This window comes from Salvelinus alpinus, chromosome 7, assembly GCF_045679555.1.
Source record: "Salvelinus alpinus chromosome 7, SLU_Salpinus.1, whole genome shotgun sequence".
Classification (NCBI taxonomy): Eukaryota; Metazoa; Chordata; class Actinopteri; order Salmoniformes; family Salmonidae; genus Salvelinus; species Salvelinus alpinus.
The window spans coordinates 31219814-31243650 of NC_092092.1; the positions used below are offsets into that span (position 1 = coordinate 31219814).

General features: G+C 42.7%; 1 protein-coding gene across 4 annotated transcripts in view; it reads left to right on the plus strand.

Moving 5' to 3' along the window:
• The first annotated feature begins 7696 nt into the window (after positions 1-7696).
• Positions 7697-23837, plus strand: part of sap30bp (SAP30 binding protein) — a 48095-nt gene continuing 31954 nt past the window's right edge. For all 4 annotated transcript variants that reach the window (XM_071409810.1, XM_071409811.1, XM_071409812.1 and 1 more), the window contains exons 1-2: positions 7697-7846; positions 23652-23770. In XM_071409810.1, the coding sequence (XP_071265911.1) occupies positions 7753-7846; positions 23652-23770 (213 nt within the window). In that variant the 5' untranslated portion in view covers positions 7697-7752. The remainder of the gene's footprint in view (positions 7847-23651; positions 23771-23837) is intronic.

Below are 23837 nucleotides of genomic sequence, written 5' to 3' on the forward strand. Positions count from 1 at the left end.
TGGCCCTAATATTCTATCATTTTATATATAGCCTTATAGTCTATGGGAAACTGTAAATTATCTAATGATAGCAACATCATCTAAAAATCATTTTTTATCCAAAATCATTGAAATTAATGATCACAAACGTTTAAATAATAACAGTGGGTCTAGTTATATGTGATAACAATGTATAGTGAGCAGTGAAATAACTATTGGTTTCCATTTGTGGTGACTGCTGACTGACATTAGGGATGAGATTAAATAGATCCTGGAATTTAGCCTGGTCTGGAGCAGGCTAGCTCCACAGAATAAATCTCCATGGTAATTTATACCATAACATATCCTCCTGCCCCCTATCCATCTTTAGTGCAACCGGATTACGGATCAATTGAGCCAGGATCACCAAGATATCCTGGCTTAATCCCTTATCCTAGTTTTGTGCAACAGGCCCCAGGAAGCCATTTCCTGAAATACACACACATACAAACCCACAACACAGAAACTGGGGAACGTAACACACCCACCCCAAAACCTGCAAACTCCCATTTTGCAACAACTAAACCAACACGCATCCCCAGTTACTAAACCCGTGAGAGAGCATCGGCGATCACGTTCATCGAACCCTTCACATAGTGAATATGTATATTGTATCCTTGTACAATCAGAGCCCACCGCATAAGGCGGCGGTTCTGATTGTACATTTGCTTTAGAAACACTAAAGGATTATGGTCCATGAAGACCAGTACAGGCAAGGCACTGGAGACCACATATACCTAAAAAAACTGTAAGGCTAGCAATAAAGCCAGTGTCTCTTGTTCAATGGTGGAGTACCTTGACTGACACGAGTTGAACTTATGAGAGAAGAAACTGACGGGCCCATCCACTCCCTCTTCATCTTCCTGCAAGAGAACCGCACCCACCCCCACTATACAAGCGCCTACCTCCAACTTAAAAGGTTTGTCAAAGTTGGGGGCGGCAAGCACTGAGGCACTACAAAGTAGCGCTTTGGCGGACTCAAAAGCATAGTTACAGAGTTACAGACCACTTAAATGGTACTTTGGGACTAAGCAGAGATGTAAGGGGAGCTACTACCATTGAAAAATTCTTACAGAACGTACGATAGTACCCTACCATCCCCAGGAATCTGCGCAACTGGTGGCGAGTCGTGGGAGCAGGAAAAGCAACAATTGCTTCCACTTTGCCAGTTATGGGGCGCACTTGACCTCGTCCCACCTGCTTCCCTAAGTAAGTCACAGTAGCCTTCCCAAACTCACACTTGGCCAAATTGAGGGTTAAAGAAGCATTCTCCAACCGCTGAAACACACTTTTCAAGGTGGCGAGATGTTCAGACCAAGTAGACGAATGAATCACCACAGCGTCAAGGTAAGCAGTACAATTTGGCACATCCGCAAACACAATGTTAACTAGGCGCGGAAAAGTAGCAGATGCATTACACATTCCAAAGGGCATCATAGTGTATTGTACGAAGTTATCAGGCATCACGAAAGCCGAAGTGTCAGAAGCTCGAGAGGTCAGAGGCACCTGCCAATAACCTTTTAGCATATCTAACTTACTAACGTAAGCAGCAGAGCCAATTCTATCAATGCAGTCATCTAATCGAGGTAGAGGAAAAGTATCAGACTTTGTAACTGCATTTACGCGACGATAGTCCGTACATAAGCAGGACGTACCGTCAGGCTTAGGAATAAGAGTACACGGGGAACACCAGAAGCGGTTACTGGGTTTTTCCATGTCATTCTATAATAAATAAGCTACCTCACTTTTCATTACCTCCCTTTTCTTAGCGTTAACTTGGTACGGATGCTGGCGTATAGGAGCAGCGTTCCCCACATCCACGTCATGTTCCAAGATGGATGTGCGACTTGGAACGTCCTGAAACACATTGAGAAAACTATTTATCAATAGGATAAGATCATTAGTTTGATTGTTATCCAAATGTTCCATTTGAGAGGGTAACTTCTTCAGCATCTCTGAATTACATAAACGTTCACACTGCTGTAACATATGGCGTAACTCCAACCCGTCCTCCTTATCTTCCTCTAGGTCCCAGCCAGGCTTCAGCACCACTGCAGCCACACTGGAGACAGCGGGCTGGACCGGCTTACCTGAGGAGCTGTCTGGAGAGTCAAGCATATAATATGCTTTCAGCATGTTAACATGACACACACGGGAAGAACGCCTACGATCTGGGGTCTTTATCACATAATTGGTGTCACTGAGTTTCTTTTCCACAAGATATGGCCCAGAAAAACATGCCGACAGAGATGAGGAAGGGATTGGCAACAAAACTAAAACTTGATCCCCTGGTGCAAAAGAACGGCCAACAGCCTCTTTGTCATAATGTAAATTCATGTATTTTGAGATGAGGAGAGAGACTTTTGGGATAACGCACATGCGGCGTGCAGTCTCTCCCGCATCTTACTGACATAATCCAACACATTTCTAGGGACGCTACTGGGTGTAGGAGATAGGATATGCTCCTTCAAAACTTTTAGAGGACCCCGTGGGGTGTGTCCAAACACAAGGTCAGCAGGGCTGAACCCTAAGGACTCTTTTATTGTTTCCCTGATAGAAAATAGTACAAAGGGCACCCCCTCATCCCAATCGGTACTGGTATCCATGCAATACTTGCGTAGCATCGCCTTTAGCGTCTGATGCCAGCGTTCGAGGGCTCCTTGACTCTCCGGATGATACGGACTGGAGACCTGATGGGAAATACACAGTGTCTTTAACACATTTGAGAACAGTTTTGACATAAAGTTGGTTCCCTGATCAGTTTGGATTACTTTAGGGACTCCAAACGTAGAGAAAAACTTCACTAGTGCCTTCACCACAGTCTTAGCCGTTATAGTATGAAGAGGGAAAGCCTCTGGGCATCGAGTAGCACTGCACATTATTGTTAGTAAGAACTGGTTACATGACCTGGTTTTCGGTAACAGACCTACACAATCGATTATCACTCCTTCACTCCTTCAAACGGTTCCCCCACCACAGGAATCGGGCAGAGCAGTGCACAAGGAACTGTTTGATTCGCTTTCCCAGTGAGTTGACATACATGACATGTTTTACAAAATTGGACAACGTTAGACTTCAAACCTGGCCAGAAAAGATGTTGAAGGACTCGGTTATAAGTCTTCGTGATCCCCAAATGTCCGGACCACGCCTGGTCATGGGTGAGTGACAGCACATGCTGTTGGAATGGTGTAGGAACAACCACTTGAAACACTTCACTCCAGTCACTAACTGTGTTATGAGCTGCACATTTACGCTTTAGCTTCCTCAATGGAAATTACCGAAGCAAAACACTTGTGAAGACTGGTGTCTCCCTTTTGACATTCAATCACCTTCTCGGGATGACAGACAAAAGAATGTAATGTAATTGGGGTGCGATTTCGCTTTCCCCTGCCTTGGTTTTTACCCCCATAAAAACTGTTGGCCTTGCAGAAGGAATACTCGGTGCATTGCCTTCTACCTCAACATTCTCAAAAATGGAACTAGACAAATCCACCACATCTCCCAGCTTCTGAGATTGTGCCCTAGTTAACTTCTCTGCGCTACGGATCCCTTTTACGGGATCATTTTCCTAAACAACCGCTGAATTGCAGGGCGCAAAATATTACTAAAAATATTTATAATCATGCAATCACAAGTGAAATATACCAAAACACAGCTTAGCTTGTTGTTAATCCACCTATCGTGTCAGATTTTGAAAATATGCTTTACAGCGAAAGAACTCCAAGCTTTTGTGAGTGTATCAATCAATGCTAGAACAGCTAGCCCCAAATTAGCATGCTCACGAAAGTCAGAAAAGCAATAAAATTAATCGCTTACCTTTAATAATCTTCGGATGTTTGCACTCACGAGACTCCCAGTTACACAATAAATGTTATTTTTGTTCGATAAATATTACTTTTATAACAAAAAAACGCCATTTGGGTTGCGCGTTATGTTCAGAAAACTACAGCCTCGTTCCGGTCCTGAAAGGCAGAAGAAAATTCCCAAACGTATCAGATTCAAAAATATTACTAAAAATATTTATAATCATGCAATCACAAGTAAAATATACCAAAACACAGCTTAGCTTGTTGTTAATCCACCTATCGTGTCAGATTTTGAAAATATGCTTTGCAGCGAAAGCAATCTAAGCTTTTGTGAGTGTATCAATCAATGCTAGAACAGTTAGCCTTATATTAGTTTGGTTAGCTTGGTCACGAAAGTCAGAAAAGAAAGAAAATGAATCGCTTACCTTTGATAATCTTCGGATGTTTGCACTCACGAAACTCCCAGTTACACAACAAATGTTCTTTTTGTTCGATAAATATTACTTTTATAACAAAAAAACGCCATTTGGGTTGCGCGTTATGTTCAGAAAACCAAAGCCTCGTTCCGTTCGACAGAAATTCCAAAACGTATCCGTAATGGTCGTAGAAACATGTCAAATGTTTTTTATAATCAATCCTCAGGTTGTTTTTAACAAACATAATCGATAATATTTCAACCGGAACGTAACCTATTCAATAAGAGTGAAAAAGAAAATGGAGAGCTACCTCTCGCGCGCAGGAACTAATCAGAGGACACCTGACTAGTTTAGAAAGATCTCGCTAGTTTTTCAAAATAAAAGTCTGAAACTATGTCTAAAGCGTGGTCACAGCCTGAGGAAGCCATTGGAAAATGAATCTGGTTGATACCCCTTTAAAAATGGAAGAAAGACGGGCCAGGAAACACAGATAAAAAAATATAAAAAATCACTTCCGGGTTAGATTTTCTCAGGTTTTCGCCTGCAGAATCAGTTTTGTTATACTCACAGACAATATTTTGACCGTTTTGGAAACTTTGGAGTGTTTTCTATTCTAATCTGTACATTATATGCATATTCTACGATCTGGACCTGAGAAATAGTCAGTTTACCTTGGGAACGTTAAAAAATCTGACCCCTAGCGTCAAGAGGTTAACACACAAGCCGGAAAAACATGGGGAAATGCTTGAACTAATTTTTCATCTGCAGTTTTGATTTCTGGGTTGTCTATTACTTCTAACACAGGAGTCACTTTACCAGCAGCGATATCGTTCCCTAGTACCAATGTGACTCCTTTTACTGGCAGTGTAGGCACCACACCAACACGGAAATGTCCTGATACCAAGTCTGACACTAAGTGGACCCAGTGTAATGGTACAGATACGTTTTTTGTCTCTATACCCTGTAATATGACATGCGAGCCACAATACCTTTCAGGGGACCAGGGTAAAGCATCAGTAATGATTACTGACTGCGCCACCCGGGAGTTTCGTAAGATTTGTATGGGCTTTTGATCCGCTTGTTCTCCAGTTAAGGAAACACAACCGACAGAGATAAACGGAGCATAGATCGGATCCGGTTTCCCAAATGCTGAATCAATAAGTAGGTCCAACGGACGAACCAAAGACTGGACTAAACCCACGCTTTTTAATTTAGGGGATGGTGACAGGAACTGTTTCGGTTTATTTTTCAAAACCGGGCAGTCCGCAATCACTTGACCCTTTTGGTGACAGTAAAAACATTCACGGATTTCGTGCGAAGACTTAGGGTCATCAGAGGAAAAGCAACCCGAACGAGGCACTGATGGCGTAATCGTTAGGCCTTCAAAACAAGGCGCACCAAAGACAGTTTGGTGTGTCAAAGCGTACTCATCTGCCAACACTGCTGCCTGGGCCAATGTCGCCACTTTCTGTTCATTTAAATTAACTACAATTCTATCAGGCAGGTTTCTTTTAAATCCTCCGACAGCATCAACTCCTGAATATCAGCAAAGGTGTTAGATTTGCTGGCTGAACACTAGCGATTAAACAGAGACTCTTTGTCCAAACTCATCAAAAGGACGGTGAGAGGGTTTTTTGTGGTTCCTGAAGAACTGCCTATAAGCTTCAGGCACCAACTCATAAGCCCGCAACACGGTTGTTTTAACTATATCGTACTGTAAACTGTCTTCCAGGGAGAGAGCGGCTACTACTCCCTGGGCTTTCCCAGTCAATTTACATTGCAACAGGAGCGGCCAAACCTTGAGTGGCCAATGCAGCGCAGCAGCCACACGTTCAAACGCAGAGAAATAGGAATCAACTTCCGACCCCCGAAATGGAGGGACTAAAGCATTTTTTAAAAACTTACATCGAAGTGGGCTTGATGATGGGCAGGCTGTGGATTCGCACTGGAGCCAGCATCTAGCTCCAGTTGTCGGATCCTCACCTCCATGTCGGCTTCTATTTCCATTTTCCTAATTTCTAAATTAAAATCCATCTGTCTAACGCGCTCTTTATCTTTTTGCTCCATTTCCAAACGGGTCAGCCTCACCTTTAGCCTAGCGGTCCCGTCTGAACAACCCGACGCGGAAGATAAAGGGTCGAATCGGGGCAATGTAAAGGGGGTACGAGCAACCTCTTCCTCCGTGCCGTCCTCCGACTTGGCATCGGAAGGTCTACCCGTCTCCTCTCCTGAAGCCTCCCTCTCCTCATCTTTCAACAAGAAAATTTGTTTTCTCACTAAACCATCCCTGACTAGCACCAAAAGCTCAGCCTTTAGGGCTATCTCAGGGACGAAGAGTCCATAATGGTCAGCTATGGTGCAAAGGTCTACTTTATGCAACCCCACCAACCGATCAACAGAGGGCGCTTCAATAAACTTGGAGATGGCTGAGGCAGCCATTTTGTACACAGCAGCCTACTGAACACACGTAAACTAAACAAGTCACCCAAACTCACAACCTACCACCACACCTCAATCACCAATCACAGAGAGCTCAGAGCAGTGGAGTCCTGTGGGTTTAATGATCCCAGATGAGCCCCAATTATGTTATGTACACCTCTTGGTGGAGGGAACGCAACACCCTGCTCCAACTCAACTCCCCACGGAGGGAAAAAAAAGGTATGTGACTGTAGGTGCGGGTAAGGATGACAGAGGCAGAGAATATTACTGTTTACATTTACATTTAAGTCATTTAGCAGACGCTCTTATCCACTTACAAATTGGTGCATTCACCTTATGATATCCAGTGGAACAACCACTTTACAATAGTGCATCTAACTCTTTTAAGGGGGGGGGGGGGGGTTAGAAGGATTACTTTCTCCTATCCTAGGTATTCCTTAAAGAGGTGGGGTTTCAGGTGTCTCCGGAAGGTGGTGATTGACTCCGCTGACCTGGCGTCGTGAGGGAGTTTGTTCCACCATTGGGGTGCCAGAGCAGCGAACAGTTTTGACTGGGCTGAGTGGGTTTACAGGGAATTTATTCTTCCTTCGCACGGTAAGGTGGGGAATAGTGGCTGGACGGAACCAAAGAAAGTACAAGTTAAAGTTCCCCTCTCCTACCTTACCCGCACCTACAATCACATACCTTTTTTCAACTGTTGAGTTGTAGCAGGTTGTTGTGTTCCCTCCTCCAAGAGGCGTAGGTAACATTCTTCTATGATATAATGGTGGTCCGCAAACAAACGTTTAAGGTGCATGCCGCCACCTACTGTGCTGGAGTGTGTGGTCAATCACGGTTTACAACATTAGCTCCACATTTCTAAATTATCCTATTTAACTCAGTGTTTTTGATAAACTAAAAAGAGCTCTACTAACTGGCGGAGCGTCATAGATTACGCCAATAATTGTCATAATGGGACTCGTAACTAGGCCTTTTCTAATATCTCTGACTACATTTCCCAGAGCTCCGAATACGCATACCCTTTTCAAAAACGACGCTGAAAGTGACGTCTTTGTTGTGCGACCGGTGGAGAAATGGCGAGCGGCAAAAAGAGTGCACTTCTCTCCTCTTTGGCGGATTATGGAGACGATTCAGAGGCAGATTCCGACCCAGAGATAGAAGAAACAGGTAGATAATTTGCTTAACTACTGATACTGATTGCATAGAAATGAAATCTGTTGTAACTAAGACGAAACTGGGTAACCGGAAATCGCTTTGTGTAGTTCAACAATGTTGTTGGCTAGCTTGTAACAGTAACATTAGCTAGCTATAGATAAATACTATATTGAGGTGTTAACTTTAACATTACTGTTCTAACTTTGTCCCCGAGCACGGTAAACAAACACTGAATTGTCATCGTTATCTAGAAAAGGGCGTTGTGTGAGCCTGTACAGAATATACTTTATTAAACGTAAGGCTAACGTTAGCTAGTTTTGTGTGGATGGAAGAGGGGCATGTCAAGATGCCATCATCACCGGCTACGGTAGTATCTGAATCACATCACCGGCTACGGTAGTAACTGAATCATGAACTCTAACTCCACACTTGTTGCTAGATAACAAAATACAGAACAGTGCTGTACCCATAGAGATCCTATTTAATTACTAGAGGGCTATGTCGTTCGTAGACGTTACTAGTTCAAGAATTGGGCAAAATTGCAGTCATGTTGGTCAGGGAGAAATCCAAACCAGTCTAATTGGAATGAATGACAGTAGAGGCATACTCCTGATTTTACTTATGCAGAAATATACAAGTAAGGCATGTGAACCTAAAATGTGAACCTAAAATATTGTCATATAATTTATGAATACAGTTTATACGGGTTTTAGACACATTTTCTGAATTAAGACTAATGTAAACAGACATGAATGTCGAAATGTTAGTTTTCTTGGAGATCTGTGTTATTACATATGTTATTAGATACAATATCAGTGCTTGTTGCATTTACAACTTGTCTAAGTCTTATCATCAACTGATTTCAGCAAGTATATGGCTGTGGATTGACTGCATTGTTTGAATGGAATGTTGGCATATTGGCAGTAACGTTTTACCAATTTATGAAATCATTCCTCTAAAACGGTGTAAGCTAGCCAGATAATCTTATCACAGCACTGGAAAAATCATGGTTGACCAACGGGGCTTTGAAACTAAGCTTTTGGTGGCTGGTGGATTAAGAAATCTACCAGCCACTGAGATGTTTTACCAACCATGAAGGTCAGTCAATCCGGAAAATTTCAAGAACTTTGAAAGTTTCTTCAAGTGTAGTCGCAAAAACCATAATCTCTATGATGAAACTGTCTCTCATGAGGACCGCTACGGGAAAGGAAGACCCAGAGTTAACTCTGCTGCAGAGGATAAATTCATTAGAGTTAACTGCACCTCAGATTGCTGCCCAAATCTCAACATCAACTGTTCAGAGGAGACTGCGTGAATCAGGCCTTCATGGTCGAATTGCTGCAAAGAAACCACTACTAAAAAGACACCAATAATAAGAAGAGACTTATTAGACCGGTGGAAATCTGTCCTTTGGTCGGGTGAGTCCAAATTTGAGATTTTTGTTTCCAACTGCCATGTCTTTGTGAGACGCAGAGTAGGTGAACGGATAATCTCTGCATGTGTGGCTCCCACCGTGAAGCATGGAGGAGGAGGGGGTGCTTTGCTGGTGACAGTCGGATTTATTTAGAATTCAAGGCACACTTAACCAGCATGGCTACAACAGCATTCTGCAGCGATACGCCATCCCATCTGGTTTGTGCTTTGTGGGACTATCATTTGTTTTTCAACAGAACAATGACCCAACACACCCCAGGCTGCGTAAGGGCTATTTGACCAAGAAGGAGAGGGATGGAGTGTTGCATCAGATGACCTGGCCTCCACAATCACCTGACATCAACTCAATTAAGATAGTTTGGGATGAGTTGGACCGCAGAGTGAAGGAAAAGCAGCCAGTAAGTGCTCAGCATATGTGGGAACTCCTTCAAGACTGTTGGAAAAGTATTCCAGGGGAAGCTTGTTGAGAGAATGCCAAGAGTGTGCAAAGCTGTCAAGGCAAAGAGTGGCTACTTTGAAGAGTCTCAAATATAATATATATTTTTGATTTAACACTTTCGTGATTACTACATGATTCCATGTGTTATTTCATAGTTTTGATGTCTTCACTATTACTCTACAATGTAGAAAATAGTTAAAATAAAGAAAAACCCTGAATGAGTAGGTGTGTCAACTTTTGACTGGTACTGTATATATCTAGGTGGTTAGAGCCCTGAATGCTGATTGGCTGACAGCCGTGGTATATCAGGTATACCACGGGTATGACAAGTTATTTTTACTGCTCTAATTACATTGGTAACCAGTTTATAATAGCAATAAGTCACCTCGGGTAGAGGTCGGCCGATTATGATTTTTCACCTTACTGTAACAGCTCATTTCATTACGGCAGAGCGTGAGATAAAAAGCCATGTCCTTCAAACACGTCTCCTTGAGAGTAGTCAAACCAGTGTAAACTTGGGGGAAGAGCTAAGGGAAGTAGTTGCCTGTGGAAGTTGGAGAGGGATAATGCAATGATTTCTGTGACCACTGACAACACTAGAAATGTTGTAAATGCAGTTGCACTAGCTGGATTGGGGCCACAGATAGGATGCTTTGCTCACGTTATTAATCTGCATCTCAAAAAGCAATGTCAGTGAATCTAGTCTCTCGCCTCCCAGCGAAGATCAGGAAGGTGGTATCCTTCTTTCGTAAAAGCACAACTGCTGCACATGTTTTCAAGACAAAACAGGAGATGCTGGAGCTGCCAAACCACAAACTAATCCAAGATGTCCCTACTAGATGGAATTCAAGCCATGACATGGTTGAGAGAAACCTTGAGCAGAAAGTTGTGGTGTATTCTACACTGACTGATCAAGCTGTCAGGAAGAATGTCAAAGATATTGGGACTTTGTCTGAAAATGATGTTAAGAGTGCAGAGGAAAGTGTGCTAACCTCTCAAAACAGTCAACACTGAAGCACTGAAAACAATGATGCTGAAATCAATGGTGGCATCTGATGAAGATGAACCGGCAGTAAGGGATGTCAAGACTGCTATCAGAGTTAACCTGGAGCCTAGATATGCTGACCCTGGTGTCCAAGACTTGTTACGCAAGAGCACCGCTTTGGACCCCCGGTTCAAGTCTCTGCTGCACCTGGATGCTGCTGCTCGTCTGAGAGTCTACAATGACATCACAGCAGAGCTTGTGACCAATATACAGGTATTGTTTTTATTTTGTTAATGTGACATTGTTTTATTAATTAGTGATTTAACAATTATAAAGTAAAAATTGTCATAGTGTCTGATATATATTTCTAACAAATCATATTTTTAAAGCCACTTCAGAGGTAGCAAGTATCATCTAATTTAATTCTGCAGGGTCAAGCCACAGATACCAGAGGAGCCAATCCCTCTCCAGAGACGACAGACGATAGGGGTTCTCCACCAGAAAAGAAGTCTGGCATGGCTGAGCTTTTTGGGGAGTTGTTCACGACCCAGGAGCAGGGAACCAAGTCAAAGGTCATAGGAGGTGACCTACAGGGAACTGGACTGTATTCCCCTGGATGCTGATCCACTTACATGGTGGAAGACCAAAGAGTTAATATACCCTCATGTTGCCATGTTAGCAAGGCGCTACCTGGCTGTGCCAAGTAACCAGTCTCAAGTGGTTTTGTTCAAGGTACTGCCATGCGACTTCATTTTGATATACTGCTGGACTACAGTATGCACTCTTGTTGAAGTTCTGTTTTACATGAATATTTTATTTCATGTTTTAAGGCAGGCACTGCTGTTTTTTGTTGTCCCTTTGTTTCCATCTGCTCCTGGGAATTCGAGCTACCCATGTTTACTATTATAATAAAGGGAAAATCTAAATACAAATGACATATTTCTCAGGCATTTATTTTGTCGATGTATTGAAACCGTACCGAGCCGTGACACCACTGTACCGTACCGTGAGTTTTGTGAACCGTTTCACCCCTAGTGTGTGTGTGTGTGTGTGTATATACAGTTGAAGTCGGAAGTTTACATACACTTAGGTTGGCGTAATTAAAACTCGTTTTTCGACCACTCCACAAATTTCTTGTTAACAACCTATAGTTTTGGCAAGTCGGTTAGGACATCTACTTTGTGCATGACACAATTCATTTTTCCAACAATTGTTTACAGACAGATTATTTCACATATAATTCACTGTATCACAATTCCAGTGTGTCAGAAGTTTACATACACTAAGTTGATTGTGCCTTTCAACAGCTTGGAAAAATCCAGAAAACATGTTATGGCTTTCGAAGCTTCTGATGGGCTAATTGACATAATTTGAGTCAATTGGAGGTGTACCTGTGGATGTATTTCAAGGCCTACCTTCAAACTCAGTGCCTCTGCTTGACATCATGGGAAAATCAAAATAAATCAGCCCAGACCCCAGAAAAATAATTGTAGACCTCCACAAGTCTGGTTCATCCTTGGGAGCAATTTCCAAACGCCTGAAGGTACCACATTCATCTGTACAAACAATAGTACGCAAGTATAAACACCATGGGACCATGCAGCCGTCATACCGCTCAGGAAGGAGACGCGTTCTGTCTCCCAGAGATGAACGTACTTTGGTGCGAAAAGTGCAAATCAATCCCAGAACAACAGCAAAGGACCGTGTGAAGACTCTGGAGGAAACGGGTACAAAAATATCTATATCCACAGTAAAACGAGTCCTATATCGACATAACCTGAAAGGCTGCTCAGCAAGGAAGAAGCCACTGCTCCAAAACCACCATAAAAAAGCCAGACTACGGTTTGCAACTGCACATGGGGACAAAGATCGTACATTTTGGAGTAATGTCCTCTGGTCTGATGAAACAAAAATGGAACTGTTTGGCCATAATGACCATTATGTTTGGAGGAAAAGGGGGAGGCTTGCAAGCCAAAGAACACCATCCAAACCGTGAAGCACAGGGGTGGCAGCATCATGTTGTGGGGGTGCTTTGCTGCAGGAGGGACTGGTGCACTTCACAAAATAGATGGCATCATGAGGGAGGAAAATGATGTGGTTATATTGAAGCAACACCTCAAGACATCAGTCAGGAAGTTAAAGCTTGGTCGCAAATGGGTCTTCCAAATGGACAATGACCCCAAGCATACTTCCAAAGTTGTGGCAAAATGGCTTAAAGACAACAAAGTCAAGGTATTGGAGTGGCCATCACAAAGCCCTGACCTCAATCCCATAGAAGATTTGTGGGCAGAACTGAAAAAGCGTGTGCGAGCAAGGAGGCCTACAAACCTGACTCAGTTACACCAGCTCTGTCAGGAGGAATGGGCCAAAATTCACCCAACGTATTGTGGGAAGCTTGTGGAAGGCTACCCAAAACGTTTGACCCAAGTTAAACAATTTAAATGCAATGCTACCAAATACTAATTGAGTGTACGTAAACTTCTGACCTACTGGGAATGTGATGAAGGAAATTAAAGCTGAAATAAATCATTCTTTCTATTATTCTGACATTTTATATTCTTAAAATAAAGTGGTGATCCTAACTGACCTAAGACAGGGGATTTTTACTAGGATTAATTGTCAGGAATTGTGAAAAACTGAGTTTAAATGTATTTGGCTAAGGTGTATGTAAACTTCTGACTTCAACTAATATATATATATATTATATTACATTTTTTGTTTTTGTTTTAATAAGCTATGAAAGAAAAATACAGTAACGCAAACTAGTGCAGAATTTATTTTTCCATAAATGTGTACATGACATTTCACTTGCAAATGCAAGTGAAATGCTTGCACTGTGGTACCCTGACCACCCACCAACATGGCTGGTGAAATAGACATCTTACACGGCAATTCCAAAATCTATGCTCATTTGGCGGGTGTTCATTTTAGGCATTGTTGACAAACTCCCTGACCAACATGTCTGACCATTATTGGGTTAATGACCATTGTAGTATTCAAATTCCTAATTCTATGGCGGCAGCTTTACAAGTCAGAATGTTGAATAAATGCTAATTTGAAGGTATACTTATCTATATATCTAAACTGACTGTACCGGTTGTCCGCTATGTTTGTCCTTATGCCGCTGGAAATTTTAGGCAAAATATTGACCGGTTATTGTTAAACAGAGTTTTCAAAACGTCTGTTTTTGTGCATGGCTCTCACTGTTAGTTTGTCCATCACCTGGCGCATGCAATATTGAAACTTGCTGACGAGACTACGTCGACGAGTGGATAAAACGCCTCTACCCTCTGTTCTCTTGTCAAACGTGCAATCACTGGAGAATAAACTGGACGAGCTAGCTACGTAATCTGAAGAACTGAGTGGCTGAACAAGGATGAGGGAATCTCTGTGTTAACAGGTGGTGTGCGATCTCTAATATTAAGGTGGTCTCGAGGTTCTGCTCACCTGAGTTAGAATACCTTATGATACGCTGTAGACCATACTACACTGAACACAAATATAAATGCAACAATTTCAAAGATTTTACTGAGTTATAGTTCATAAGGAAATCGGTCAATTTAAATAAATGTATTAGGCCCTAATCTATTGTTTTCACATGACTGGGAATACTGATATGTATCTGTTGGTCACATATACCTTTTTTTTCAAGTAGGGGTGTGGATCAGAACCAGTCAGTATCTGGTGTGACAAACATTTGCCTCATGCAGCATGACACATTTCCTTCACATAGAGTTGATCAGGCTGTTGATTGTGGCCTGGGGAATGTTGTCCCACTCCTCTTCAATGGCTGTGCAAAGTTGCTGGATATTGGCGGGAACTGGAGCACTCTGAGCATGTTTGGGATGCTCTGGATTGACAATGTTGACATGTCTGAGTATGCAGGCTAGGGAAGAACTGGGATATTTTCAGCTCCCAGGAATGGTGTACTTAAGCATTAAGGCCCAGGGGGGTGTGGTATATGGCCAAAATAGCACGGCTAAGGGTTGTTCTTATGCACAACGCGGAGTGCCTGGATACAGCCCTTAGCCATGGTATATAGGCCTTATGCCACAAACCCCCGAGGTGCCTTATTGCTTTTATAAACCGGTTGCCAACAGTGAGGCAATTTAAGGACACATTTTAAATTAAATGTTTTTATAAATAACTTCTGACAATACATTGCAGTTGGTCCAGAACAAAGCAGCACGTTTCACACTTAAATGTAGACGGAGGAAAAGTGTCAGTCTCCTGGTTCAAAGTTGGGAAGAGATTGACTGCATCACTATTGGTCTTTGTGTGAGGTATTGATGTGTTGAAGGTACCAAACTGTAAGCCAAGGCAACAGCTACTCTTCCTGGGGTCCAGCAACATTAAGGCAGTTATATACAATAACAAATATTACATTTCATAACACTTTTCACAGCACATTAAGTGTGTGCTCTCAGGCCACTACTCTACTACCACATACAGTGCATTTGGAAAGTATTCAGAACCTTTCCCTTTTTTCACATTTAGTTACATTACAGCATTATTCTATAATGGATACAATTCTTTCACCCCCTCTAAATCTACACACAATACCCCATAAGGACAAAGTGAAAACAGATTTTTAGAAATGTTTGCAAATGTATAAAAAAATAAATAAAAAAAAATGCCTTATTTACATAAGTATTCATCCCCTTTGCTATGAGACTCGAACTTGAGCTCAGGATTTTGTCAAGGCACAGATATGGGGAAAAGTACCAAAACATTTCTGCAGCATTGAAGGTACCCAAGAACACAGTGGCCTCCATCATTCGTAAATGGAAGAAGTTTGGAACGACCAAGACTCTTCCTAGAGCTGGCCGCCCGGCCAAACTGAGAAATCGGGGGAGAAGGACCTTGGTCAGGGAGGTCACTCTGACAGAGCTCCGGAGTTCCTCTGTGGAGATGGGAGAACCTTCCAGAAGGACAACCATCTCTGCAGCACTCCACCAATTAGGCCTTTGTGGTAGAGTGGCCAGAAAGAAGCCACTCCTCATTAAAAGGCACGACTGCGTGGCCATGCACGCCTCCAACTCAATCATCAAGTTTGCGGACGACACTACAGTGGTAGGCTTGATTACCAACAACGACGAGACGGCCTACAGGGAGGAGGTGAGGGCCCTCGGAGTGTGGTGTCAGGAAAATAACCTCACACTCAACGTCAACAAAACAAAGGAGATGATTGTGGACTTCAGGAAACAGCAGAGGGAGCACCCCCCTATCCACATCGACGGGACAGTAGTGGAGAGGGTACTAAGTTTTAAGTTCCTCGGTGTACACATCACGGACAAACTGAATTGGTCCACCCACACAGACAGCGTTGTGAAGAAGGCGCAGCAGCGCCTCTTCAACCTCAGGAGGCTGAAGAAATTCGGCTTGTCACCAAAAGCACTCACAAACTTCTACAGATGCACAATCGAGAGCATCCTGTCGGGCTGTATCACCGCCTGGTACGGCAACTGCTCCACCCACAACCGTAAGGCTCTCCAGAGGGTAGTGAGGTCTGACAACGCATCACCGGGGGCAAACTACCTGCCCTCCAGGACACCTACACCACCCGATGTCACAGGAAAGCCATAAAGATCATCAAGGACAACAACCACCCGAGCCACTGCCTGTTCACCCCGCTATCATCCAGAAGGCGAGGTCAGTACAGGTGCATCAAAGCAGGGACCGAGAGACTGAAAAACAGCTTCTATCTCAAGGCCATCAGACTGTTAAACAGCCACCACTAACATTGAGTGGCTGCTGCCAACATACTGACTCATCTCTAGCCACTTAATAATAAAAAATTGTATGTAATAAATGTATCACTAGTCACTTTAAACAATGCCACTTTATATAATGTTTACATACCCTACATTACTCATCTCATATGTATATACTGTACTCTATATCATCTACTGCATCTTGCCATCTTTATGTAATGCATGTATCACTAGCCACTTTAAACTATGCCACTTTATGTTTATATACCCTACATTACTCATCTCATATGTATATACTGTACTCTATACCATCTACTGCATCTCGACTATGCCGTTCTGTACCATCACTCATTCATATATCTTTATGTACATATTCTTTATCCCTTTACACTTGTGTATAAGGTAGTAGTTGTGGAATTGTTAGGTTAGATTACTCGTTGGTTATTACTGCATTGTCGGAACTAGAAGCACAAGCATTTCGCTACACTCGCATTAACATCTGCTAACCATGTGTATGTGACAAATAAAATTTGATTTGATTTGGAGTTTGGCAAAAGGCACCCAAAGACTCTCAGACCATGAGAAACAAGATTATCTGGTCTGATGAAACCAAGATTGAACTTTGTCCTGAATGCCAAGTGTCACATCTGGAGGAAACCTGGAACCATCCCTACGGTGAAGCTTTGTGGTGGCAGCATCATGCTGTGGGGATGTTTTCAGCTACAGGGACTGGGAGTCTTGTCAGGATCAAGAGAAAGATGAACTGAGCAAAGTACAAAGAGATACTTGATGAAAACCTGCTCCGGAGTGCTCATGACCTCAGACTGGGGAGAAGGTTCACCTTCCAACAGGACAACAACCCTAAGCACACAGCCGAGACAATGCCGTAGTGGCTTCAGGACAAGTCTCTGAAAATCCTTGAGTGGCCCAGCCAGAGCCTGGACTTAAACCCGATCGAACATCTCTGGAGAGACCTGAAAATAGCTGTGCAGCGACGCTCCCCATCCAACCTGATAGAGCTCGAAAGGATCTGCTGAGAAGAATGCGAGAAACTCCCCAAATACAGTTGTGCCTAGCTTGTAGCATCATACCCAAGAAGACTCAGTGCTTCAACAAAGTATAGAGGAAAAGATCAGAATATTTATGTAAATGTGATATTTCAGTTTATTTATAATACATTTAGCAAAAAATTCCAAAACAGTTATGGAACTATTTAATCCATTTTAGAATACGGCTGTAACGTAACAATGTGGAAAAAGTCAAGGGGTCTGAATACTATGAATGTATCTGCAATACAAAATCCGTGTGTGTATGTATCCCATCACAGTCCCTGCTGTTCCCTAAGGTGTATTTTTGTTTTTTAAATCTGATTCTACTGCTTGCATCAGTTACCTGATATGGAATAGTTTAATGTAGCCATGGCTCCATTTAGCACTGTGAAGAGACCTCTGGTGGCATGTCTTGTGGGGTATGCATGGGTGTCCGAACTGTGTGCTGATAGTTTAAACGGTGCATTCAGCATGTCAATACTTCTTACAAAACCAAGTAGTGATGAAGTCAATCTCTCCTCTACTTTGAGTCATGAGATATTGACATACATATTATTAATGTAAGCTCTCTGTGTACATTTAAGGGCCAGTCTTGCTGCCCTATTTTAGAAAAATTACAATTTTCCCAAAGTACCTCTTTGTGGCACCTGACCACATGACTTGACAGTAGTCCACGTGTGACATAACTAGGGCCTGTAGGGCATGCCTTGTTGATGTTGGTAAGTAGGCTGAGCAGCGCTTTATTATGGACAGATTTCTCCCCATTTTTAGCTACTGTTGCATCAACCCAGGGTTACTCCAAGCTGTTTAGTCACCTCAACTTGCTCAATTTCCACATTACTCCTTACATGATTTAGTTGAGAACTAGGGTTTAGCCAATGAATTGTCCCAAATACTTTTTCGTTTTTGAAATGTTTAGGGCCAATTTATGTCTTGCCACCCATTCTGAAACTGCAGCTCTTTAAGTGAAGTCATTTCACTCGCTGTAGTAGCTGTTAATAAAGATTGAAAAAGTCACCTAGACAGCTGCCCTGGGGAATTCCTGATTCTACCTGGATTATGTTAGACAGGATTCCATTAAAGAACACCCTCTGTGTTCTGTTCGACAGGTAACTCTTTATCCACAACACATACGTTTCTCCAGCAACAGACTATGATCGATGATGTCAAAAGCTGCACTGAGGTCTAACAAAACAGCCCCCACAATCTTTTTTATTGTCAATTTCTGCCAACCAATCGTCAGTTATTTGTGGTAGTGCCTTGCATGTTGAATGTTCTTTCGTATATGCGTGCTGAAAGTCTCAATTTGTTTAATGTAATATAGCATTGTATCTGGTCAAACACAATTTTTCCAAAAGTTTACTACAGGTTGGTAACAGGTTGATTTGGTCGGCTATTTGAACCAGTAAGGGGGGCTTTACTATTCTTGTATAGCGGAATGACTTGCTTCTCTCCAGGCCTTAGGGCACACAGTTCATTGTATGCTTAGAAGATATGGTAAATAGGAGTGGCAATATCGTCCATTATTATCCTCAGTAATTTTCCATCCAAGTTGTCAGACCCCGGTGGCTTGCCATTGTTGATATACAACAATTTTTTCACCTCGTCCGCACTCCACTTTTCAGAATTCAAAATTCTAATGCTCCTCTTTCATAATTTGTTCAGTTATACTTTTGTAGTGTCAGTGTTTGTTGTTGGCATGTTACAAAGGGAAAGCCAGCTGCAAGCCTACCAGATGAGCTAAATGCCTTCCAAGCGTGCTTCGATGCTAGCAACACTGAACCATGCATGAGAGCACCAGCTGTTCCAGACTACTGTGTTATCACACTCCATAGCCGATGCGAGTAAGACCTTTTAAACAGGTTAACATTCTCAAGGCTGCAGGGCCAGACAGATTACCAGGATGTGTACTCGTAGCATGCGAGACCAGCTGGCAAGTGTCTTTACTGATATTTTAAATCTCTCCCTGGCCAGTATACTGCATTTTACTATATACCGGTATTGATGCACGGACCGATTTGAGTTTTTACCTGACCTTCTATAATGGTGTTTCAATGTTTGATTTGTTAAATGTGATACGCATCTCCAGTGCATATAATGTCAGTTTTTATAGTTTGCTTCTTGAGTCATCTCTCTCCCACTCTTGCTGCTGCATGCTGCTAACCACAATAAGCTCTGTCACTCAAGGAGAGAGCAGTCGCGCGACCACTGAGTCAGGAGCACTTCTTTGCCGTTCACTCCAAATGGGCAGATGGATGCAAGAATGTTGGTGACATGCTGCTTTCCACAAGAGTTCTATAATTACACTTTGTTTCTGTATCTTACGGGCTGCAAACTACTGGTTGCTAGTTTGTCTTTTCTTAGCAAGGTGTTGCTAAAATAATGTGTTCGCCGCTAATGCTAATCGCAAGTTAGCAGGCTAGCTAGCTTGCTAAATGTACTAAGAGTCAGAGCAAACGTATATAGTTAGCTAATACTGCCTGGTACCAGTGCTGGTGTAGGCCAAGGTATGCATGTTTGTGCAACATCTTATCAGAGAGGAATAGGCAAAGCATGAATATGTTGGCTGGCTGGCTAGCTAGCTACATGAAGTATGAAAATATGTAATGCAACATCTAATTAGGGTCACCTGGAAACACTGACAAACTTTGGTTCCTACCCTGTCAATCATTTCTCGCTGGCTTATTAATTTGTTGTCATGTCAAACAACAATGTATTCAAGTTGCTGCCCACTATGTTCCAACTATAACATTTGAAAAAGTATCATATTTCCATGACTCCAACAGTTCAATTAACTAGGCCTAGATTTTTTTGGGCCATATGCTGCATGGCACAGTGTGGAAATTGACAAATGCTGAAAGTGAGTGTGGGCAAAAATAAATTCATCTTCTCCACTTAGGCAAAACCGATAGTTCTATAATGAAGAACAGTGTCTTGCAGGATTCAATAGTTGGAATTGTAAGAGTTGTTGCCCTGTCCCATTCTCTGCGATTTGTCATTTTAATGGAATCCAGAAAGAACGAACAAAAAACCTGTTCTCAAACATTTACATCAAAAGGTGCAAAGTTATGGGCAAAGACACAACATCCACATCAAATGTAATATTTTTCTTGATCAAATAACATGGAAAACTACTTTTTGTTCAGTTTATTTACCATCCTTACAAACCATTTAATGTACAGTGCGTTTGGAAAGTATTTAGACCCCATGACTTTTTCCACATTTGTGTTACATTACAGCCTTACTCTAAAATTGATGACATTTTTTCCCCTCGTCAATCTACACACACTAACCCATAATGACTCACAGAAATGGATTATCTACATCAGTATTCTGACCCTTTACTCAGTACTTTGTTGAAGCACCGTTGGCAGCGATTACAGCCTCGATTCTGCTTGGGTATGACGCTACAAGCTTGTCACGCCTGTATTTGGGGAGTTTCTCCCATTTCTTCTCTACAGATCCTCTCAAGTTCTGTCAGGTTGGATGAGGAGTGTTGCTGCACAGCTACTTTCAGGTCTCTCCAGAGATGGTTTCATCAGACCAGCGACTCTTGTTTCTCATGGTCTGAGAGTCCTTTAGGTGTCTTTTGGCAAACTCCAAGCGGGCTGTCGCGCCTTTAACTAAGGAGTGTCTTCTGTCTGGCCACTACCATAAAGGCCTAATGGGTGGAGTGCTGCAGAGATGGTTGTCCTTCTTGAAGGTTCTCCCATCTCCTCAGAGGAACTCTGGAGCTCTGTCAGAGTGACCATCGGGTTCTTGGTCACCTCCCTGACCAAGGTCCTTCTCCCCAGATTGCTCAGTCTTGGTGGTTCCAAATGTCCAATCAGTTGAATTTACCACAGGTGGACTGTAATCAAGTTGTAGAAACATTGATGTTCAATGGAAACAGGATGCACGACTCAATTTTGAGTCTCATAGCAAAGGGTCTGAATACTTATGTAAAGGTATTTGTTTAAAAAAAAACTTTTAATACATTTGCAAACATGTCAACCTGTTTTCGCTTTGTTATTATGGGGTATTGCGTATAGATTAAGGATTTTGTATTTATTTATTACATTGTAGAATAAGGCTAACGTAACGTTACTGTATTGTCATCTAGGTTTAACTGTAGATTTGCCATCACCATGAAGAAACACAATGCACAATACAGTAATTGAGTACATTGATACATCACGTGATTTGTGATGTGACGATGTGGCTCAGTTGGTAGAGAATGGTGCTTGCAATGCTAGGGTTGTGGGTTCGATTCCCACTGGGGACCAGTATGAAAAGTTATGCGCTCACTACTGTAAGTTGCTCTGCATAAGAGCATCTACTAAAATAGAAAAAGGAATGAATAGACCATTTCAGTTTTCACATAGAAATAAGTTCCATTTGCAAAGTATTTCAAGAAACTGGAAAACATATTAATCAACTATATTTGTATTACAGAAGTATTATCAGATTAACTGTTTTGTACTTAAAATGATCAGAGTCAAATTACAAATGCTGGTAAACACTCAACTACATTTACTTTAAATTTGTTCACAAAAGTAGTGCACTGTGCTTTTACTAGTGCTATACTGGCGGACCGATACAGACGTTTTCAGTGCGGGGAATCCCTGACCGTCTGTAATACCTACATGTTTCAAGCAGACCACTATAGTCCCTGTGTCCAAGAATGCCACGGTTAGCTGTCTAAATGACTATTGCCCCGTAGCACTCACATCTGTAGCCATGAAACGCTTTGAAAGTCTGGTCATGGCTCACATCAACACCATCATCCTGGACCCACTCCAATTCGCATACTGCCCCAATAGAGCCACAGATGACGCAATCTATATTGCACTCCATCCTGCCCTTTCTCACCTGGACAAAAGGAACACCTATGTGATAATGCTGTTTATTGACTACAGCTCAACGTTCAACACCCTAGTGCCCTCTAAGCTCATCACTAAGCTAAGGACCCTAGGATTGAACACCTCCCTCTGCAACTGGATCCTGGGCTTCCTGACAGGCCGCCCCCAGGTGGTGAGGGTAGGTAACACATCCGCCACGCTGACACAACACGGGGCCCTCAGGTGTACGTGCTTAATCCCCTCCTGTACTCCATGTTTACCCACGACTGCTTAGCTGCGCAACACCATCATTAAGTTTGGTGACAACACGGCGGTGGTAAACCTGATTACAGACGACAATGAGACCGCCTATAGGGAGGAGGTCAGAGACCTGGCAGTGTGGTGCCAGGACAACAACCTCTCCCTCAACGCCAGCAAGACAAAGGAGCTGATCGTGGACTGCGGGAAAGGGAGGGCCGAGCACGCCCCCACAGGGCTGTAGGGAGCTGGTCGAGAGCTTCAAGTTCCTGTGTCCACATCACTAAGTACCTAACATGGTCCAAACACACCAACACAGTCGTGAAGAGGGTATGACAATGCCTCCCCCCCTCAGGGGGCTGAAAAGATTTGGCATGGGCCCTCAGATCCTCAAAGTTCTACAGCTGCAGTATTGAGAGCACCTTACCTGGCTGCATCACTGCTTGGCATGGCAACTGCTTGGCATCTGACCGACAGGGTAGTGCATATGGCCCAGTACATCACTCCTTGTATTATATAGTCTCGTTATTAGTAGCTTTTTTTTATTTTCAGCAAATGTTTCCTACTTTTTAACTGCATTGTTGGGAAGGGCTCGTAAGTAAACATTTCACAGTAAAGTCTGCACTTGTTGTATTCGGCGTATGTGACAAGTCAAATTTTATTTGCGATCCGGGGGTCCTTGGGACGTCCCTAACCCACTTTGAAGTTGACATTTTAAAATAGTTACGGTTAGGTAAGGGTTATGGTAAGGTTAGGGTTTAGGGTAGGGATGTCACAAGGATACCGGATTAACCTTTGCTGAGCTCGTTCAGCTGTTAATATGGTTTTACACGTGTCAGGTGATATAAATCAGACATGCATTGCCAGGGGAAAGAACGGGTCAATATTACTTTCCTGTAGATATGTTTGTCTAAAATATCTATTTGGCACAATGACCAACCAATAAAGTAAGTTGAAAAAACTGTTTTTATTATAGGTACTTGTTATACCAGGCACACACATTACGAACATGTGAAAGAATAGAGGCTAACCAATCTCAGCTTGATATTAGGTCAGGAAGCCGGCAACTGAATGCTGCTATGTTTCCAACCTGATAACCAAGCTCTGTCATTCTGCAGAGGGCCATGGAGTAGGCCTGGTGTCTGCTGCCTACGGAGAGGACGACATTAGCCGGATTGAGGATGGCGACGACAAGGCATCCGGAGACGAGGACAGTGGGGAGAGCTCCCGTAACTCGGTCAGTTCTCTTTATCTTTCCAATTTAGTCGGTCTCTTTCCCACAGCACCCTGCTAGAGGTATTTGT